The sequence below is a fragment of the Megalops cyprinoides genome, chromosome 2, assembly GCF_013368585.1.
Source record: "Megalops cyprinoides isolate fMegCyp1 chromosome 2, fMegCyp1.pri, whole genome shotgun sequence".
In the NCBI taxonomy this organism is placed as follows: Eukaryota; Metazoa; Chordata; class Actinopteri; order Elopiformes; family Megalopidae; genus Megalops; species Megalops cyprinoides.
The window spans coordinates 61,287,600-61,310,439 of record NC_050584.1 but is presented as its reverse complement, the minus strand read 5'-3'; the positions used below and the strand labels follow the sequence as shown (position 1 = coordinate 61,310,439).

At 44.1% G+C, this 22,840-nt stretch overlaps 2 protein-coding genes across 2 annotated transcripts in view; one reads left to right on the top strand and one right to left on the bottom strand.

The window, feature by feature from the left end:
- Positions 1 to 8,798, bottom strand: part of abi1a (abl-interactor 1a) — a 55,024-nt gene extending 46,226 nt beyond the window's left edge. The window contains 1 exon segment of the mRNA XM_036520993.1: positions 8,566 to 8,798. Coding sequence (XP_036376886.1) covers positions 8,566 to 8,682 — 117 coding nt within the window. The 5' untranslated portion in view covers positions 8,683 to 8,798.
- Positions 8,799 to 9,336: 538 nt separating this feature from the next.
- On the top strand, positions 9,337 to 22,617 carry acbd5a (acyl-CoA binding domain containing 5a). The gene is made up of 13 exons (XM_036521851.1): positions 9,337 to 9,415; positions 9,692 to 9,813; positions 10,503 to 10,623; positions 13,005 to 13,077; positions 13,354 to 13,471; positions 14,950 to 15,165; positions 15,409 to 15,621; positions 16,662 to 16,756; positions 17,069 to 17,303; positions 18,397 to 18,596; positions 19,549 to 19,608; positions 20,647 to 20,756; positions 21,108 to 22,617. The coding sequence occupies exons 1-13, from the start codon at positions 9,369 to 9,371 to the stop codon at positions 21,118 to 21,120; spliced, it is 1,623 nt and encodes a 540-aa protein (XP_036377744.1). The 5' UTR covers positions 9,337 to 9,368; the 3' UTR covers positions 21,121 to 22,617.
- Positions 22,618 to 22,840: the final 223 nt, after the last annotated feature.

The following is a 22,840-nucleotide window of genomic DNA, read 5'->3' as shown; positions in this document are numbered from 1 at the left end:
GAGGTAGAAGCACAGATGTTCTACACACAGACCAGATATTCAGCTCCCTGTGTTGAGGCTTTAAGTGTTCCGATTTGGTGCCTCGTTACAGTCATTCCTAAACTGGCAGCCGACAAGGCAGGACTCGTAACCCAGAGGTTGCCAGTTCGATTCCCACGTAGGCCACTCATGTTGTACCCTTGGGCATGGTACTTAACCACAATGGCCTCAGAAGATATCCAGCTGTACGTGGATAACATGTGAAAACAGTAAGCTGTTTAAGATGTTCTGGATGAAGGCGTCTGCTTAGCAAATATAACATAACAAGCTTGGTTTACAACAGAATATCCACAGCAAGCACAGCCATGACAGCACAAAGCACACAATCCTCCTGCTACCTTCTGAAGCCTCCCAGATAAGAAAGTACAGAGGACAGAAGGAGCACAAGAGCCAAATATCTGGTCATTACATAGAGTATCTCTGTGGGGACAGGGTCCACACAAGAGACAGTGATCTAACATGTGCAGAAGCCAGCACTCAGGCCAAAAAAAAAAAACAAAAAACCAAACCTCTGCATCACAGGCAAGTGAGCAAGTTAACTGAATACGTTACAGGGACGGGGAGCCCGATGAACTTCTTCCATCCAGCCTTTCTAATAAGCAAAGGCACAGCCCGGGAAAAGGGAGCTCTAAGCCGTGTTCAGATCGGTGACCAAATGCTGCTCTGCCCACTTGGGAGGATGTCTCGGCCAAAACAGAACGTTCTGTCTGGGCCCGGCGAAAGGGCGGAGGGCCCAGGGCGGGCCTTATCTGGTTGCTAGACAACCAGACATTTAAGAAGAAAAAAAAAAAACTGAAGAAATCCAAGATGCAAAAGGTCCCTGGTGCCATCATGTGAGCAACAGTTAAACACACAGACAGCGGCAAACATTAACTTCTTTTCTGCTGTCGCCGCCCAGCTCTGATTCACCCTTACGGAAGATCGATCTGCCCTCCTCCTCACTGAAGAACAATGCCTTGCCGTCTGGCACCGCTGCTTCTCGTCTCCGCCAGGGATAGGGCCTGAAGCTAGATGCACCTGAGGAAACGGATAACGCAGCCGCTGTGGCCGTTCCAGCAAAGCACGCCACGCACCGCTGCTCCGTCCGAGGGAGCTGCCAGCTTCACTCCGGATCCTTGCAGATGACAGGCTGCGTCACAAATGCAGCACGGTGCCAGCTCCACACACAGAAAACCGCCAACGGCCAGGATTACAAGAGGAAAGAGAGAGGATACGAGGACGCAAGAAACTACAGCCGTGTGAAGGCGAGGCACATGCTGAGAGACGAGAACAGATCTATCCCTCTGCTACACTGCACCTCCTTCAGCATTGCAGGTTACGCTTTAGATATGCATCTACACCTATATATACACATACATATAAGGAAACACGACAGTGGGCCAGGACACCTCTATATCACTGCCTGAGAGCTGTGATTTGTGGGAAATATCAATGTGGACAGAGTTGCCTGCCTTGCAGGGTGCAACAGAGAGGAGCAGGCCTGTGGAAAAGAGATTACAGGCCTGAGCACTGATCTCAGCGCAGCGTGGCAACAACAAGGAACGCATCCCAAACATGCCCGGTGATGCTGACGCTGACGCACCTCCGAACAGGATTCTGTGCTTACGACACTGGGGAGCACAGCATCTCAGTGGGCTTTTAAAGCCATGGCTAGTGATGCAACCACACACACACAAACATGTGCACACACATGCGCAGGCCACAGCGATACGCTGCCCGTCTGCCCTCTGCTAAAAAGCACGCAGCTTCACCTCACCTCATCTGCACAAGCGATCTGAATGATGTCATTCCCCGAACACTGCTTTGTTTTCCCAGAAACAATCAACCGCTGCCGCGAGTCCGTCTTGCCAAAAACTGGCAATCCATCGCGGAAAGGGACTGTGACGCCAGCCGAGAACAGCAGGTCGGACAATAAAACACCCCAGCCTCTTCAGACGTGATTCACTGGGGTCAGCCCGAGCCAACACATACACACACACACCCACACGCGCGTGCGCACACACTCACACTCACATTCACACTCTTACCCAACATGCCCTGTCGCTTCCCTTAAACACCGAACCGCTCCCCCAGATCAAACATAATGCCATTGAGCAGCTCTGCGCCAACGCGCCTCGCGTGACCGCAATCATTTTCACACGGCACAGAATCTCAAAACTCGCAGCACGCTCATACGCCAATACCCAGCAGCAGGTGGGCACGCGTCTCCTGACTCTTAAGCACAACATCTGAATTTTAAATTTTGCAGCGAGGATCGGGGCGCCTGGCGAAAGCCTTAAGGCTGCGAGCCGCGGTCGGCTTCGCTGTCAGGACAGTTAGAAACAGCACGGATAACACAGCGCACACAAAGAGGAAATGCTGTGTGACGTGAAAAGCAAACACCATTAAATCATTCCGTCTAATGGCACGCCGTTTACCACAAATCATACACTTATGCAAGGTGGTGACGGATGTGGCCATAAGAATCTGCCGGGCACTAAGGGAAGATACAATCTACAGCAAAGCTTATACCTGCAGGGAGAAAATGAAGGGCATATAATGTTATTCTCATTTGGTTGTTTATTTCAGACAATAAGCAGCCCCCCAGACTATGATGCCACTTAGCTCTCTCTCTCTCTCACTGGCACAAGCAAAGGGAGCCCTCAATGCCAAATATCTCACCAAATGCTAACTGGAGATCTCTTACATGAGGGAATGGTAGGCCGTTCGGTTAGGAAAGAGGGCTGGAATTTCAGCTCACAAAGCTCTCCTGCCCCATAACGCAGTACAGGTGACTGTCATTTGATAGACACTAAGCTGAGTTTGCGACGCTAACAACACAGTCAACAACCAAGGTTCTGTGTCACAAGAGGTCACAAAAGAAAGCTCAATGGTGGCAAAGCGCAAGGGAAAATGTGTGCAGCAATGTGGTGTAGTGGTAAGGAGCAGGATTCAACTGAAACATTGCTGGTTCGATTCCCCTCTGAGCCACTGCTGCTGTATCCTCGGGCAAGGTTAGTTAAGCTAGAATTGCCTCAGTGAACATCCAGCTGTATAAACGTAAGTCACTCTGGATAAGAGCGCCTGCTAAAACGACAATAATGTAATCTAATCTAATGTAATTTGGTGAGGCAGACGAGCCAATTCTGACAACTTTCTGGCATGAAAAGTCATACAATGTGTGAACTACAATGTGCTAATGAGAACAGAGCTCTCCTGAGCCCTGCACTTTGGCCTTACTGTGTCAAGGGCCACACGAGCAGCTGCTGAAAACCAAGCTAGCGAAATGCAACCGAGAGTCATACCGCATTTCAACCTCTTCCATCTGACACGGCAACCACACCCCACCACTGCGGTAGAAGTTCCTCTTCCTGTGTGGGGAACTGTGTGTGCTGGTGTGAGAATCTCTTAGCACCAGGCCTTACCCCCATTGTTTTCTACTTTTTTTTTTTTCTTAATTAGCTGACAGAGACCGCTACCGAACGCGGTCCTGCTGGTTTATGAGCTGGTGAGAGGAACGCCTCGGCGCGGTGAAGCCGAACCGGCGCCCAGCTGTGCATGCGTACGTGTGTGTGTGCGTGTGTGCGTATGAGAGAGAGAGAGGAGGGGGTGGCGGGCAGGGGGTTAACAGGTGGTGGAGATGAAAGGACTGAGCTGAAGCACTGCAGCTCAGCCAGCTCTCTCAGTGCCAGGAGAGAAACCGGGCCGCTCCACCGTGAGGACGCCCCCACTCTGCCCTCTGAAGCAGCATGGGGGGGGGGGGAGAGAAACCGGCCGATTATCACCTGCACCGCAGCCCGGCAAACAACCCCCCCGGGGGCTTGTTCTTGCTTCGGGCGTCGGCACACTCGGCCAGGTCATGTGACCGCCAGAGGTGCCCCGAGCTCACCCGCAGCCAATAAACAGGAAGCTCGCGCCTTAAACTGGCGGCGATCCCAGATACGGCGACCTAAGCCCGATCCAACCCCCACCCCCCAACCGAACAATAACGTGCAAAAAGAGGAAATCGATCCAGAACCACAGGTTGAGGATGCAATGCGTTATACCCGCAGGCAAGGACAGACAGCTCACTTCTGACGATTACAGGAGGGAGGCAACATGGGATCCAAAAGGACAAGTCATCCAAATCGCCACACCTGCACCCAACACCTCCATTCTGCTGTCAGAGAGCCCCTGCCTCTTTTTTCTTTTTTTTTTTTTTTTTTGAAAGGTGTCCCTTTGAGAACAAACCGACCCTGCCCGCCAGGTCAAAAACACTTCTGCTTCTCATTCTTGAAAAGTTACGCTTCGCGGCCGAAAATGCAAATGGCCTTTTCACGCATCTGACACCGAGCCGCCGGGTTATGCAAATTTCGCCACTTTTCCTGTGGAAATGATTTGTAAAGGTATTCTACAGCGGCCCAGTGCAATAGAGTCCTGAACGAAGCGCAATGGTCCACGGACACCATTTCTTCCTCACAGTTAAATATCAAATCACTGCACTCTTACTGCCAAAGTATTAGTATTGCACATGAAGAAATTATACAGAATCGCAAGTTTGGAATATAAGAAATAATCGGCCAATCATTTGGCCAAATGCTGAAAAAAAACGCATGTATGGTTTGTTCACTGAAATAGCCACTTTGGGTCATTACAGAGGAGAATGCAGTTAAATCGCACAGGCATTCTGAGAAGCGTCATGCACTCAACCCTAAGCAGAGGCAGGAGGGAGAGCCATCGACCAGGCTACATTCCCTAATCCTCGCCTTACTGTCAGAGAGAGAGAGAGAGAGAGAGAGAGGGATTTCGCATTTCACTCTCTCTCACGGGAGGGGACAGGATATTCCTTCAGAGATAGTCAGTCTGCTTGCTAAGGAATGAAAAAGCGCTCATTTAGACAGCAGAGGAGCGGCTGAGGGAAGTGTCGCCGGTGACCCGCCGCGGGAGGACACGAGCGGAAAAGCTCGGCCGGTTTAAAGCGGGACAGTCGCTGTCCTCGTCACGGCAACGGCGCTCGCAACCATCTGTTGCCGCCCGTCCGTGTCGGGCAGCCGCCGCCGCCGCTGCGGGGCCGGGCCATTTGTCAGATTCCACAATTGTCGAGACGAGGCGGGGGGTGGGGGGAGAACACCGCAACGGCAGCGAGTGAACGAGCCGAGACCTGTCTCGGGCCGGTTGGGGCAAGCCTTCCCATCGGCCTCTGGAGGCCTTGTGAAACAGCAGTCAACGAGGTTAACACGCAAAAAAAGCCCTAAAACACCGGAAGTGATGTGAAAAGTACACCAGTCACAACACAAAACATCAATTTGTGCAACTTTAGGCAAGTACAGTAGAATAGATTTTGCTACAGGCTAGTTAATTTTACATCATCTTCACAAAGCAAGCACAAACATATTTATTATTCACATGTAAATGATAATCATTAATATATTTCCATACATCTGACAAAAATATACCCCTGTTCCGCCACAGAGAGAGAAGGAAAGGCAGAGAAACATGCAATTTTTCATCCTGGGGGAAAGCTCCTGATCCTTTGCTCCTAACTTCCTTTCATGTCGTCACTGACCATCCTTGCTCTCAGTCTATGACTTTTTCCCCTCAGAATGAGAAAGTATGCTATTGACACTTAAGGATTTCAATTCAATCCCTTAAAACATTTTATTCCATGTTCAAAATGCCTCCAAAATGTATTGTCCCAACCAATAATATCATGATTTTGGATAACAGCTCCAGAACTGACAAGAATACCTAAATCAGTGCAACTGATTGCTTTTTTTTTTTTTTTACTTGTATTTAAGATGAAGTAATTTCTTTGCTTATTTTGCTGTTGTTTTGGGCCGTAATGAACAGTACTTTGAGTTGGCAGGGCATGAACGGCTTATTATAGTCATTTTTATTGTATAATTATATTATTACTGGTCGTAGCAGCAGTTTGACCCAGAGGGAAGCGCGAGCCTCGGAAGAGAGCGCCGCCGCACGCACACGAGCGCGGCCACACCTTGTCCCTGTCGCGTAAGCCCGAGAACACGCTTCTCTGCGGCACGCTGCTAACCGCCAAAGACATTAGTCATGCATGAAACACATTTGTCACTAAACCCAGGGTTGACTTGAAATCAAAAACCCACAGCACGGCAAGAAGCAGTTCCTTCAGACCGCGCTAAACCAAAATACAAAACACCAGATGGGGGCCGCGCCTCATAACGAGTAATCACGTTTTTTAGTTTCGCTCAAGTTACGATGCCAACACCGAGATCTGCGCTTTCGCGCACAGGACTCATGCGGCGACTACAGGAAGCAGCCCAGGATATTTAGAAAGAATTGTTTCTTTCTCAAATCGAAATAAACTGACTTTTTCACCTTTTACCCCTGACTGACGGGATGTGTTGTAGCTATTATGTTATGCAATTTTTTGAAAGGTTCACCATCCGAATAAACTGAAAGAAGGCAAATCGTATGGGAGTAGTTGGTAGTGTAAGTGCCATTGAAAGCCCCTTTTTCGCGTTTCCCTATAGAGCACACGAGGGAAATTAATTAGGCCTACTTTGACAACTTTGACAAGACAGATCTCATTTTTGTGCAGACATTTTTTGCATTCCGAACAATCAAAGCTCTGGATTGTTTCCAAATTATTTAAAGCACGCAACGTAAAAATATCCTTGTTTGTTCCGGGTCCATCCACGCCCTTCTGTCCCTTCACAGAGAGGCATAGCTCTATGTCACCGAACAAGTGTACCTCATAAACATAGTGAAGATCTAACACACTAAGAATAATTCAGATTTGCTCGTTTTGTAGACATTTCCGAATCTGAAATGTATACATGTCACGTGGGTGGAAGATCTGTAAACCTTAAGGCAGGTTCTTCATAATTAGTTTGGCACAATGTCATTTTGGAAACGAGAACCAATAACCATCAAAGGAATTCCTATGACACAAGACTTATTTATTCCTGATTTATTCCTCAATAAACAGCGGATTTTAGTCACTGGTACTCAAAGCACACGTACTTAAAAAAAAGGCAAAGCAGTCAAATGCAAATCATTATTATATTCATCTAAAGCTTGAGTAGAATATTACTGATGCAGATTCATTTACTCTCAACGAAAATTACAAAGCTTCTCAGGGGGAAATAAAAATCACTGTTCGCGGAGTTGAAAGAGCTCGTGCCTATCATCATCTAGGTTCTCAAAATTTCATTAATTCAAAACGCAGCTAGGCAATCACTCAAGGTAGAAAAACAAGTCTGACGGCAGAAGGCAACCGGTACAAAGTAGGATACACTCTATGAAACGCTTGCAAGAAAGCTTCCAGCAATCCATTTTCTCAAAAGGGGATTTATCAACTAAAAAGATGAATTCGGGGACGTTTTAAGTCCTCTGTGGTTGTATTTGCCTCAGTGACTTAATGTAGCGTTACCCCAGCGTAACGGCAAAACTGCCGCTGAATATTCGCTATGTGGACTATGTTGGAATAATCGACCGAATAAACAATGTTACAACCACGAGAGAAAGAAAATACGAAAAACAGCCTTAATAAATTCACCTGCCGCACAAATTTAACACAGGCAACTATACTTCCTACAGCTAGCCTGGATAACCCCCCGCGTTCCAGTTAACGTTACGCACACATAATTAGTGTTTGCTATAATGCCAGCTCAGGTAAATCAAATGAAAAGACCGATGGACTATTCCTAAAGGCTTGTGTTCACAATATAGGCTGCTATACAAACCGGCTGGCTGGCTATCTAGCGACATGCATATGGGAAAATATTCCATGTTCAATTAGCAAGCTACCTATAGTATACAGTCCAACAGTTCGACGCACCAAATACAGCTACCCAGTCCAGCAGACTATTTCGTGCAACTGGGTCGTGTAGCTATCCAACTTAGGCAATGATTACCTAACGTTAGCTAGTAAAGTGTTTGGTAATACATGTAGCATAACTGGAAGGAGAATGGAATATCGTTATGCCACTAGCTAGCTTCAATAACTGCCTAACTAGCTATAGTAGTTGTTATATGACTAACTAGCCAGACTATCAATCAAGTATTTGGTGTCATCAATGGAAAACCTCGCGAATTTATGCCATACTAGAAAGTAGTAATAATCAATTTATCAATATGGACAACGAATAATCTATTTAATTTGCTGTGTTTGTTTAGTGCAATACGACGGACTGCTACATTTGTTGCCTTCGCCGCTGTGAAATCAGTCGAATTCTGACAAGATTTTGTAATAGACACACCCTCTGAACACACTGACCAAACTGGTCGGCGAGACCGTCACTGCAATGAATGGACACATCAAACCCGATGTACCTTTCACGATGAGAATACACACCCGTGTATAGCTAGGTGACTGACCGTGCCACGTTCTGTAAAGAACGACGATTTAAATTTGCGAAATTATAGCTCCTCGCAATTTCCTAATCACTAGGAGCTGCCTGGCGAGCTGGCTGTAGCTACAACGCTCCACATTTCCTGCCTCCCGTTTTCACCACACTACCGCGACAAAAATCCGGTGAAATCAGCGCTCTGTCATTCACATTAACAATTTTTTCTCCGACTTACCTGAACATAATTGCTTTCGCAATAGTCCGCTACCCTGGTGAGGTTCTGGTAGCTCTCCACCAGGGCTCGTTTGCCGGCTGGAATTTCTTCCTCTAACAACATTTGTAACTCTGCCATCTTACATGTCTCTGCATCGCTTCTTCTCCCTTCCCTTTGATTAAAACCACAAGCTCAGCCCCCGAAAGGAGCTCCTTCGCCTGGTATTGTGGGATTCCTGGCCTCGATTTCACCACGCTGACCTTTCACCAGTCAGACACAAAAAAAGAAAAAAGAAATACGTAACGAAAACATTGCAACCTGTAAAAATGCATGCTGGGACTCGTAGTGTTCCAGCAGTCTCGTTCAGTCTTTGAGCAACATCCGGCTTGTGCTCGTTCTACGATTTTGATACAATTTAACACATCTTTGTCATCCAGTGAATTTTTCAAGGCATTTCATAAATGTAACAGTCATTTAAGGTGCCATATTCTGTTTAGAAATAGCCAGAAGAAAGTATTTATTGCTTTCAAATACGCGCTTTAGAAAGTGAGATTCGAGGTCATAATGCAGAATTTAAGCCAGTTTTCTGGTACTACATCTCCCACAAATGACTGTGAGCGCTGGTGCATTGTGGACGTTGTAGGATTGGTTACTCGAATTGTACCTAACCAAGCAAATGTTGTGGCGTCAAAATAGAACTACAATTCCCTGGGCATGCTAAGCACATCAGGATCGAATGGCGTCTATTTGGGACGGGTTGACGAGGTCGCAGTCTTAACAGCAGGTAGATTATTAATGTTGAGGTGCAGCTCAACTCCTTGTGAATGCGCGAAATCGCTTTGATTCTGCATACACGCTTTGATGCAAAACAGTAATTTCATTCGTTTTTTTCTCGGAATTCCAGTTGCGTTACTGAACGAGAAAGATCTTTCGTTACTAGCATACTGTCTATGTTTGACTGTCATGGTTAAAGAACAACATTTAAAGCTTTAGGAAAGCTTTTGGTAACTTCAGCTGTTTTACCTTTGGTACAGCAGTAAACCTACCTAAAGACCAGGTTATGAATGACGTCTGACCTATGATTCAGATCGTGTCAAGGATCGAAGGCGGTTACATTAGCTATTTTATGCATATTTATAATCCGTAGGTCTAAGGAGTTGCTGCTGACACACTTTGCGTTTTGTGTCACCATGGCGGATGACAACAAACCGATCCACGAGAAGAGGTTTGACGCTGCCGTGAAAGTGATTCATAGTTTACCTTCAAACGGTAAGTATTACAATTTTACCAGTGCGTTGAACTAAGATCATATCTCACTGAATATTCATAACCTTGCACGGGTTGTCTTAAAAACTTACAGGAGGTACATTTTTCACGCTACTAGCAATGAACTGCCAACATTAAGTTTCGCCGGATAAAAATTTTATACACGGCAGTATACTGTAGCTCAGCTGTCTTCGTCTAGTGAACACAGGTGATTAGCCTGTATTGCATTAGAGCTTAGCCGCACTCTGAGTGGTCAGGTTAGTATGTCTTCTCAGTTAAAAATACCTTGTAACTCTCGCGAAGGATTTGTTTGTCTTCCGCACTCTGGATCAATATACACAGCGGAAGCCAGATGATGATACTTCACTGATCATGAAAATATGATGTGTAGAGGGGGCTTCTTTACCAGTGTTTGAGTCGTTACTCGATTTGGTAATATCTTTAAAAATAACGTAATACCGGCTTTCGATATTTGCTGAAACCTAGAATCCACTAAAAAGAAGAAAGCCTTTACTGCTTTTTAGTACGTAATGCACGCTGTTAATATCAAATGATTGCAAGCAAAAAAACTTGTGGATTGGGTATCAGTTTTAGCTAATCAGTCGGCAGACGGAGACATGTAATTCCGTCAGTTCTCTTCTGGTGGACGTCGCTCCATTAAGCTTGGTCATCTCCTCTGTCTTCCGTCACAGGTTCTTTTCAGCCTTCCAATGACATGATGCTGAAGTTCTACAGTTACTATAAGCAAGCGACCCAAGGACCCTGCGACATCCCCAAGCCTGGCTTCTGGGATCCTGTGGGCAAAGTCAAATGGTGAGCCACCTAGCCCACTGTGAAAGTGTCGTTTTTCACTGCGTTTTGCACTGGAGAAATAACGTCCTCACACTCTCAAGACCATTTTATTTTGGGAACAGGTCTGGGGTTTCCCTTGGGTTAGGAGGTATGCATTGTGCCAGTTTTGGTGTTGCTTGTTTTCTGATACTCACACAGCACACAGTAAGGTTTGTCTAGCTGTTTCCCTTTACAGCCCTTTATATTAGTTTTGCTTTGAGCAAAAAGAACCTAGTTTGTAACAAGTTTTCATACTTTTTTTTTATTGAACCCAGAGGAGCACATAGGACATCCATTCTCTCAAAACAAGGTTATTACCATCCTGCATTGAATTTATCTTCATTTCACTCTACTCAATTAAGAAAGGGTCTATTGATCGATTGGGCCTATTGTAACCTGCTGTTTTGTCCACTGTGTTATGGTGGCAGGTGACAGATGACTCCAATTAAGCATTAACTGTAAAGCTGGCCATATAACAGAAGAGTGTATTTTACCTGGATGAATGGGATTTTTGTTCTGGTGTTTACGAGAACCTCCCTGGTTGAAAACGCTCCGGATTTAATCGGTTTCTGCAGAGTTGAAGACCACACCTTATCTGCAGCATCTACCCAGAAGCCCCGCTTGGCTGTATTGTGCCTGACGAGGCAATTGATCCCTCTGCCTTTGTGATAAAACAAACTTCACTGCAGATACAATGAAACTATGTGAGACAGTGAGTCTTTGCTGGTGTCCCTGTAGATGGAGCCTGCATGGAAACCGGTTGAATCAAAGGAGCAAGGGTCTCAGACTGCACTTGCTTTACAATACTGTAAATTTGTAGCAGCTTAGTGAATGGAATTGGACAGTAATTATGGTCATTTTGCAGCTAGAGGGGATTGCAGTTCTCAATAATAGCTGATGGAGAGAGGTATGGGAATGACTTCGACCAAGAAGTGAATTGTTGAAATCCAGTACTGAAATGTAGTTTTCAGACAGAAAAAGGGGTTGTCTTGTTTGAATTATGTAAGAATACAAAGGCCAAAGAAATTCAGTGAAAAATCCTGTATGTATGTGGTTCAATTATGATACAGATATAAGCAAAACTCTCTTACACTCATACATACTTTGGGACCTCAAAACATATCTTTTTCACAATGTAATTTGTTATTTTCAGTTATTCTGTGACTGGTTTATAACAATGTGTTGTACAGCATTAGCTTTGATGAAAAGGACATTTCTGTCACATGGTATAGTTTAATATGCATACATTATGTGACAGAAATTACCTGATTCGACCCCGAGTAATGCCTTACTAAGTAGTGCATTTCCAAATGATCCGAGCTGAGTTCACTGACTTCATCTGAGTTGAGTTTCTTTGTATGTGGTCATGTATGCTTTTTTGCATCATTTATTGCTTTAGTTAATATTTTATTGCTTGGTGATACATAGATTATTGTTCATAGGATGTTCATATATCTGTCTGTTTTCTGCCAGTCAGACTGCTGACACACAGCTTCAGTGAATGAGCATGTTGCTGTTGGCTTTTGGCCCACTGCCAAGCTGACTTTTGTATCCTCCGAGCGCTGCCTTTTCCTGAATGCTCAGTGCAGAATAATCCCTGCCTATGAGAGCAATCCTACGCCTTGTTAATGTTTGGACGGTAACGCGATACGGCCAGTGTAACTTTCACCTTTGAGTCTAACTGCAGGAGCCAACTGTTACACAAGTCACAGGGAAAGCAGGAGAGAATGCCAGAGAGGCTGCGGGGCGCTGTGGTCAGACTCAATCTTACACAAAGTCTGGTTGTTTTGGACCTTAAATTGCAGTTTGAGTTAATGCCTGTCCAAGTGTTATCACACATAACTGTCAATGAGAACCTTTTTTTTTTCCACTGGGGAAGACATTTGTTTGTGTTATCTGCTATTTAATGTGTAAAATCACATTCAATGAGAGATATTATAAATTGAACAGATAATATAACATTGATAATATTGTACAGGTAATATAGGTTGAATATGGCTGTTCCATGTAGGCTGTTTTACTGGCATGTGGAAGTTATTGATATCAGGCTATTACTGTGGCTACCGATTACTCCTTTCTTAGCACATGTTTGGGGTTGTCACTGTTGTGGCCTTGACAGAAACAGACAACTCTCTATGCAAGTTCCCCGACAGATAACGAGAAAGCATGAATAAATATGGGAAACGCTGGAGTTTTTCCTTGCCACCGTTGCCTGAGGCTTGCTCTCAGGGGTTCTCAGGCCTGGGAACAATGTAAAGCTGCTTTGTGACAACTTGTGTTGTAAAAAGCGCTATACAAATAAAACTGAATTGAATTGAATTGAATTGGGTGCCTCACATGTCTTTGTTCTCCTCTGTGTATAGGGAAGCATGGAAGTCTCTGGGGGATATGCCAAAGGAGGAAGCAATGATTGCGTATGTCGACGAAATGAAGCTGGTAAATTGTATCCCCTTTTTTGTAACGACATAATCAAAACTGGTTTGTTTCTTTCAGTTGGTGCATTGATTTGGAGTTTTGGTGGCGATCGATTTTTGAGAACAGTGTGGTTTTGTGCTGAGGAGTAGGCCTTGTCCTGTTGTTATCAGTCCTGGGTGGGGCACTTGAAGTTACATGCAGCTGTGGGGGTGGACGATGTGATGAAACAAATGATGTAATGTAACGTACTCCCTGTGAGGTGGATCCAAACCTGTATCTGATGTCATAATTGCGCAGATTCTGGAAAGCATGCCGATGTCGGGCGAGGTGGAGGAGCTGCTGCAGGTCCTGGGACCGTTCTACGAGATGGTGGAGGATCAGAAGAAGATCACCCAGGTGTCTGAGCTGTCCACAGGTAGGCCATGAAGCGCCCTGGCTGAGCACTGTTGGCATTGCGAGCCTCTGCACACCATGTGGTCACTTGTGACGTCATAATTGTAAAGCCAGTGGTGTGGAAATTCATTCCGGAGTCGGTATGTGTGAGGTAAATTCCAGTGAAGGTGTCAAATTCAGATATGCTTGGACTCCCAAAATTAAATATCAGAATAATCTAACCCCATTTTCTTGTCCAAGCAAAATCAAGTTCTTTCTGTGTAAATAATGGCTCGCTGCATGGAGATCTGCTTTGACTGACAATTGCAGGCGGGAGAATTATTAATGACAATGACTGTTTTTCCTTCTGCAGGTCTCATAGGCTCTCTTGTGTGAATACTGATGAAACAAATTCAAACCCAGAATTTGTAATTTCTTCTTCATTGTGCTTGGTTAATCAACAAGTATTAGAATACAGATCCAAGTAATCAATCAGTGATCGAATTTGGATTTTATGATTATGCTTTATGATTATGCCGTTCACAAAAAAAAAAATCCCTGTTTGCGGCTTATCCATATTCTTTTTGCATTTCACACGTCTGTTGTAGAAATACATGGGAAGAGGTATTTGAAAAATATATTAATAAAATAAAAGTCCACGCAGTTTGCTGTCAAAACCAATTTATTCTAGCAATGCATAGCAGTCATTTGGTTCTTTGGTATACTTTTCTCCGTGCTCCTGAGAAAATGCAACATATGCTCATTTTCATTGTATTTTAAATGATGTATTTGTCATTCTAGGATCTTGGTATAGCATGTTTTCCACCAAAGCGAAAAAGCATACACACATTTGCATTTTAGCGGTGGTTCTAATGAATTTAATCATGATTTTGCTTGTGTTTTCTGCTCAGCCCGATTGGAAAGGTTTGCTAGGTCACTGGAAGGCAAGTGTGTGGTTGTGTAGTGCTCCTAGTGATGCTGGTGGCTTTGTGAAACTGTATGGAGTGCAGCTTTTAGCATCTCTGTAGCTCTCTCTTTTGTGTGCTGCTGATTAGAAAATCCAGTGTAGATTCATACATAGAAGCTCTGTAGAAGCCATTGAAGTCTCCCAAGTCTCAAAATTTCACTGTGGTTAACTTTAGACATTGGAGCCATACATTATGAAGGCATGCATACTACAACATAGTAATGGCAACAACATTCTTTTCACCCCATCTGCACTTGTCAGTATGCCTGTGTTAGAAATACCAACAGTGCTTTTTACTGGTGATGTTTACAGTATCGAGCATTAAAAATAATCAAGACAGTAACGACAACAATTATAGCAACAGTAAATAAATACAATGAAAGTAAATAATAAAAGCAAATAAAGCTAATAAAACACTGAGCAACTGGATTTCAGCTACTCGGTGAAGATAAAGGATACGTACCAAGATAGCGAATATGAACATACCCACATCCTTATAGACAGGAATGGGATGAGTTCAGGTAAATGTTTTTTGATTTTGTGGCCGCCCTCAGGTTTTGGGAACATGCTGAGGCCCCCTTCCAGAAGCGTGACCAAAAGCATCGTTAGGAGCATGACTGAGAACGGCACTTTAGAGGGCAGCAACAGGAGAGCTGAGCACGGGAACAACAACATCAAGAAGGTGGAGGAAGAGGAGGAAGAAGAGGAAGATGAGGAGGACGAGGAGGGTGAAGATGAAGAGGAAGAGGAGGAGGAGGAGGCAGAGAAAGGTAACCCTAAAAACACTACCATCTGCTGATCAGGTTTTATCTCGGTCTTTATCGTAATCAACAAGAACACACTGGGGGGAAAATGATTAGAAAAAAAACGAGAAGAGCGTGATATTTTGTTTGGACTTTTCCTAGAACAGCAGTGCTCGGGCCAGGCCGGAGTTTTTTGGATATGCTGCTGTCAGCTTTCAGTTTTAACTTGTCCCCCCCCCCCACCCCCTCCCACCCACACGCTCTTTCCAGAAAAGGAAGTTTCGACCTTGAAGCTGAAGGTTGATGGATCAGCAGGAAAGCCAGACGTCCCTCTGACCAATGGCACTGTGGAGCACAGGGTGCCGCCCCTAACCAACGGCACGCACAGCTCCAAGTCAGCCCTGAACGGCGGGGAGTCCCTGGGGGAGCCAGAGAGCGCCGCCAAATTCCCCGAAGCCACAGAACTCAACGGCCATCTCAGTGGTACATGTAATTATCTCTGCTTTTCGCTGGCGCTGTTGGCACAGACATTGCCGGTGTAATATGGTTGAATGATTTGGTTTAGGGATTATTCAGATGTACCACATTTCAATAACGTTTCTTCCTTAATCTGACTTGCTACAAAGCTTGAGTGGGTGTTCAGGGTAGGTAAGAAAAGATAAAACATGTTTTCATGCTCTGTGTGAAAAGGTGTTGACATATCTCTGTAGTAAATTAATGTTAAGTGTATGTAGATATAGTTCCAATAAATAAAATAACGATGTAAGCTGGCAAATTACTAATAATTACATTACATAACTTTTAACACTAATTCACAATAATACTATTAACTTCAATGAGAGAGCTTTGCACAGTAGGAATGAAATGTTGAAAGTGTTGAAATGTCTTAAGTTGAAATGTTGTCGACATGAAATATTTTGCAGCTTTGTGAAGGAAAATATTAATTGAATAATGAGTGGTTAAACCAACCTGTGAGAACACTGAGCCCACTGTCAGCCCTCTTAATAATCATAGTGTTTACTGTAGCCATACGGGAAGTAAGAAGCTGTAGATACGTGTTGTAATGATGTTTGGTGAATGTTGTTTAATGTGACTTTGGTGAAATGAAGAGTTTGATCATTGTGACCACATAACATAAATAAGATATTTTGTGAATGAGAGATTTTTTCCCTCTTATTTACATTGAATTGAGTTAAATGTACACATTTGGACATGTGCATATGTCAGGTATTCAGGTCCTTTGTATGAACAGGAAATTTGAATCAGTTTCCCTTTTTTCTCAGACGTGATCAGATAAGCAGTTCACAGGTACATTACTGGGAAATTTCAGTTCAGCTGTTCAGCAATCACCCTGTGGAATTGTTTATTGTGATTATATCAGGATTTTATCTCTTTGCTGTAGCCCCAGGTCATTGTGTCATGTCTTAAACAGTCCAGGCTGCAACACATCCTGTAAGTAGACTGGTTCCCATGTGCTGAGTCATTGGCTTCATCTCGTGTGTCACACTGTATTGTTTCCCCAGATCACAATGAGGATGTGTCCAGTCTGCATCACCTGGCAAGTGATTCTGACAGCGAGGTGTACTGTGACTCTGTGGACCAGTTTGGCCAAGAGGAGGTGCGGCACGCACACGCACACACATACACGAACTCCACACAACCACAGCACCTCATGGTGCCTGCTGGGAGAAATAGTGGAGTCCCCACAACAGGCAAAGCTGCAGAAAATGTCTCCTTCTGAGATATATATCAGGCAACTGTCAATCAGATCTTACGGTGGGGCATCTGTGCTGTGGGTGTGTGAAGCATAGTGTACCCTAGTAACCCACAAGTGAAGCCAGCCACTACACCTTGATCACTGCCTTTGTCTTCGTTTGTCAGTGTTTGTTTTTGGTGATGTTTCATTATCTTTTTGCTTCTTCATTCACAGAGCTCTGAGGTGCTGAACAGCTTGTCCCTGGAGACCAATGAGGGGTGCCAGGGGTCCCTTCCGTCCTGTGCAGAGCCCGGGGTGCTGGGAGGGGATTGCGTGGAGGACGATCTGCGGGCCACGCCCGAGGGTGTCCAGCACGGGGGCGAGGATGGCAAGGCCAGCAGGAGCAGCCCCCAGAGGGACAGGCTGAGCACAGACAGACCTGACAGCTCCTTGTCCAGGAGAGGAAGAAGTAAGACTCCCCCCTGCATTACCCCCTGCCACCTCACCTACTAACATTACATATTACATTATTGCCATTTAGCAGACTTTCATATCCAGACTGACATACACAGGTTACAGTTTTACATGCTGTCCATTTCTACAGCTGGATATTTAGAGAGCCAATAGCATCACAGCAGAATGACGCCAATCGCCTCCAGTAAGCTCAGAGGCAGCATTAGCCTGATATTAATATCCAGGATATGTTTACATATACAACACAAAAGACTTAACTGCTGCAAACGCTACTTCTAGAGTTCTACACACCTCTTACTCGCTGGTGCGCGCAGATGAACGGAACAAGGATAAGGTCGTTTAATCACTCTGGATATAATCTAAATATATGAGATTACATTATTGTCATTTAGAAGACACTCTTATCCAGAGCAACTTACATAGTCTAGAGTTTTATCCATTTATACAGCTGGATATTTACTGAGGCAATTCTGGGTTAAGTAACTTGCCCACCCAAGGGTACAACAGCACTACCCCAGAGGGGAATTGAACCAGCAACTTTGCAGTTATAAGTCCTGCTCCTTACCACTATGCCACACTGCTTACACCTAGATGTTTCCTCCTCATAGAATATAGGCCGCAGGCAACCCCCTCCCAATATGTCTCATCCCAGGCTGCGTTTTCCAGCCTTCTCTGTGGGTGTCTGTCCTTTTGGTGTCCGTCTCTCACACCAGGCATAATTTGGCTTCCTGCTCTTCCTGTTCCCTCAGCGGTCCCAGCTCAGAGTTTCATTTTAATGTCAAATCTTGTGGTTGTACATTCAGTCTGCATTTTGCACACAGTGGAGTGGAGCGCAAGGGAACGTTGTTTTTGTGGAGTTGTTGTGAGAGAGCGCCACTTCTCCAGGGAATTCGTTAGCAAACAAAGGCCCCAAGAGTCCAGACTGAGCCAATTCAGTACAAAAGCTAAGCCAGAGCTCTTTCTTAATTCAGCCCCAATAATGGAACAAACTTTAGGATCACCCTGAATGTTAACCATTTTGGGTGGGAGGGTGGTGGGGGTGTAGGTGGCTTGTTGGTTGCGCTCACCTCTCCCTCCTCTGGTTCCAGGCTCCAGGTCAGCAAGCCGTGCCTCAGGGGCCCAGGGGCCCTTGGTGGGCGGCGGGGGAGACGGGGAGCGCTGGGGGTCAGAGGGCGGGGCCCGGGGGAGCCTGAATGAGCAGATCGTCACGGCGCTGGCGCGGCTGCAGGAGGACATGCAGAGTGTGCTGGAGAGGCTGCACACACTGGAGGCCCTGACCGCTTCACAGGTGAGCCCCTCTGCAGGTGAGCCCCTCTGCAGGTGAGCCCCTCCACAGGTGAGCACCTCCGCAGGTGTGCTCCTCTGCAGGGTCTGTGTCCTTTCAGCAGGTGACCAGTTCATCAGGTCCGAATGCAGTCGCCCAGAAACGGCGCAATGCCCCGTGTGACAGCAGTTTGCATCCAGCGTATATCAACTGCAACCACATCCATCCAACATTGCCTCATGTAAAACCCTGTGCAATCTATGCAACTCTGCAGCAACTCGTCACACAGTGTGGGCATCAGTCCTATTCCATTCAGTATCTAATCAGCGTGCTAGTATGTGTCTTGTGATTCACTTCGGTCTAGCCTTGAAGAGGTCTGAAGGAGCTAGAGCACTTAATGATAATTACTTTTTGTGAATCAGCAAGCTTAGTTATATATGGTAACCAGTTATCACAATATTATCAGTGTGTTAAACATGTTATGAGGTCGGACTTTTACACGTGTTATATGGACTGAAACAGCAAGGTATTGTTATGTGATTGGATATTGCTTTTGCTCTTTGAGGTTTAAATCATATTCAAATAGACAAATGTACATTTCAAGTAAGGGGAAAATTGCCTGTTGGCCGTATGTTTAAAAAGTACATGAAGATAAAGGAATTGGAAATGTAAACTTTACATTACAAAGTTATGTTTAACATTACCTGTAAGCATGGAAGGTGTCTGAAAAATTGATATTCACAGTTCCTTAGTATTAATATATCTGTATGTTTTACCTTTCTTTGAAGTTTTGTCAGAATGCCAGAAGCTTTGACATTTTAGAAGTAGATAAAAACATTGCATTGCAAAGTCAGTACCTCAGTTTCTGTAATATTCATTTATCAAAATATTTTCCAACCTCATTTTGTGAAAGAGGTAAAACAGCAGTGTTACTGTTGTGTGCTTGTTTCATTTTTAATACTTTTTTGCCCTCCAGGCTAGGTCGTTAACTCTACAACCAAATTACCCATCATTCCCTGCAAACAAGGCAAATAAGGTATGGTCTCTCTGAAGGAAAACATCTGAAAGAGTGTCTAACCCACAGTTTTTAATTCAATTCAGTTCAGTACAATTTCAGCTCAGGCAGAAAATGCCCTTTGTATCTGTCAACATATACAGATAACAGGTAGTAGTGATGTCTGCATGTTTTCTATTTATCCAGTTTTTTCATCAGGGACAGTGTACGGTTACAAATATTAGCGATACAAGTACAAAGCATGATGAGTAATGACAGGTGATAAACATTCAGTTGGGGAACCTGTGTAAGCACTGTGTCCCTGTGTGGGCATCTGATCTGTTAACGATGGCTGTGTAACCACCTCCTTACAGCTGAATAGCTGAGGTGTGGGTAGCTGTTGTGAACACCCCAGTCAACCAGCGACATTGAGCCGAATTTGAGCCAATCAATAGCACAAAGGTGTTCTCTGTAAAATGGGGCCATGATGGTTCATTTCCTTGTTTTTTTTCCCTTCCTTGATTTTTACCAGGTTTGATATTACATAAATTAAATCACCTCATCAGCTGCACCCAGTCCTCTCACTGAGGAGGCAGCGTGGTGCTTATACAACAATAAAAGTACTTTAGTCGTGTTGCAGACACATATTACCAATACATCGTAAACTGACCCCAAAAATACATTTAATCAATATCCAAAGTACTGTTTGGCAGCTTTGTCGTGGGAAATAAAGGGTGGGAGCACTCCATGAAAGATGAATCATTTGAGCACATAATGGTAGTAGCTTTGTTTTATGGTGGCCAGGTCACAGCAGGTAGACATATTGCCTTACTTTTAAATTACATTACATTGCATTCATTTAGCAGACGCTCCAGAGCGACTTCCAGCACAATACAGCATAAGTGTATCCATTCAAGTTGAATGAACAACAGTGGCAGACTAGGTTAACAACACTTCCACACCGGTACCAGTACCAGTACATTAAGTGCTGCTCTTGCTTAGTCTTTGAGCGGCTTGCATAACTACTGAGGTTTCACTCGGTACTTCAGGAGGAGCTAAGTGCTTGTGTGGTTTTTCCAGAAGCCGTCCTGGTGGCCTTTCGACGTCTCCCCCGGCACTGTGGCCTTTGCCGTAGTGTGGCCCTTCGTGGCGCAGTGGCTGGTACGCCTATACCTCCAGCGGAGGAGAAGGTAACCTCATCCAGATGTTACCAGTCAAATGTGAGCGTGTCTTAATAAAATGGAACACAGGGGAATATGTGACTGCATATTGGGAAAAAAAACTGTTTCCAACCCAACCACCAGGGGGCAGAGTTCCTCCTGTGGTCTGATGCAATAAGAATGTTTTCTTTTTTAACATGCCTGGCTATGGGCATAATTTAACCTATGTTTTTGTGTCGGTGCCACATTTACAGCTTAATATTATCTTGTCTCCCTGGATATATGCGTATTTTGGCAAATTCATGAACCGCATGTATAAACCAAAGATCTGGTAAGCCAAAACTCTGATACCTCTTTTTTTTTTGTTTGTTGTTGTTTCAGAAAAATAAAGTGAAGACCAGATGTCGCTCTCATGTGAAAAGCCCAGTACTCTGGTGTGGGTGTTTGATGTCTTCTCTTGCATAGCTTCATGTTTGCGTTCTTTCATGTGTATGACTTGCTTTTGCACTACGTTAATGGCACTGCTAGTAATATGTGGCAATCTTTCTGGAAGCTACTGATACTAGAAATGGGCTCAGTTGTTCAGAGAAACAAATGTGAATGTACGAAACTGCAACTTTTAATAATCCCTTTTTTACATTTAGTAATTGTGTTGACAGTTGATGGGTAGCATTACCTTATGAAGGAAAGGAATAATTGTAGATGCAGATGGATGAATATTGTGTTATTCATGGTTTAATTGTTGCATTTTTGTTTTCAATCTCCAACCTTTATTTAATGTTGAAATCTAATCTACTGTAAAATCATGCAGGTAACAGTTGTCAGGCCATAAGGTTAAAAGGGCATTACTATTATACTTGTAGCAAGCCAACGGCACTCTTTAGTGTCCTAACATATAGTCACAGAAACCGTAGACCATCTTCTCTGCCAGTTATGCTGATGTAGCTGTTGTGGTGTCATAGTAAACCTGCCATTAGGCTGCAGAGTGTAATTACCTTTCATTAATGTTTCGTTTATTTGATATTTATACCTGTTTATCATCAAAAGCATAAGGTAGTTATATGGGCCACGTGGTCCCCTGACAGGGTGTAATTAAATTATTAATATTTTGTAATACAGGCTTTGGGGCTTTCCCAGTGGCTGCTTATTCCATCGTGTCATCAGTATGTCAACTTGAATATCGATATAAGATCACATCACTGCAAGCCTAGTGAAGATTCAGGCTCTTAGAGTTTATGTAGAGTCATTGAAAACCCATCTGTCCACAGTTTGCATCCTCCTGTGATATTGTGCCTCTCTTATGGATAAGATAAGGAGGGAATAGCTGAGGTCCTCTCACTGCAATCAAGAGGGACCGCTATGTTCCAGAAAGCTCTGTCGTGTGTTTCTTGGAAAGGGGGTGGAATATGGGGGGTGGAAATTATAGAATAGAATACAATAGAATAGAATTACTGTACCCTTATGCCAAAAGTGCAACCTGAAATCGGGACTGAAGAGATTTAAATAAGGAGACAATCAAATCCTTCCTGTAGGTAAAACAGTAAGTCAAAAAGTGTAAAATTTAAATGTCTTAGTGGGGACTGTGACATCAGTGGAGGTCTGTGTAGATGGTGTTTGGTTTCCTCCAGTTTCTATTTCCCTCTCCAAAGCTCAGAATCCCAATTCTGTCTTTCAAAAAAAAAAAAAAAAATCATTCAAAAGCTTTATTTGAAAAGAAAAGCATTGCTGTGAAATACATTTCAATGGTTTTAGAAGTGGAACTTCTAAATTTATACAGTAAGGCAAGTGTCCAAGGGAATGTGAATTGTGGGGGAGCAAAGATGATTGTGATGTACTGATTTACTTTGTAACACTACCGTTTCAATGGTTTAGCATTTACAGCTGCAGATAAAGAAAGCCTGTTTCTCTTTTAGTATACCTTGTTTCATAATGTTAATAGCTGTAAAATATTCAAATAAATGTGCAATATTTTAATTGCATTCTACTGTTGATAATGCTGAAGATAGAAATATATATATATATTCCACTAATCTGTAATATAGTTTGCAATAGAACCAATTGTACAGGTCTTGGGACATTTTCTTAATACAGATACTGCCTTTGTATTAAAATGG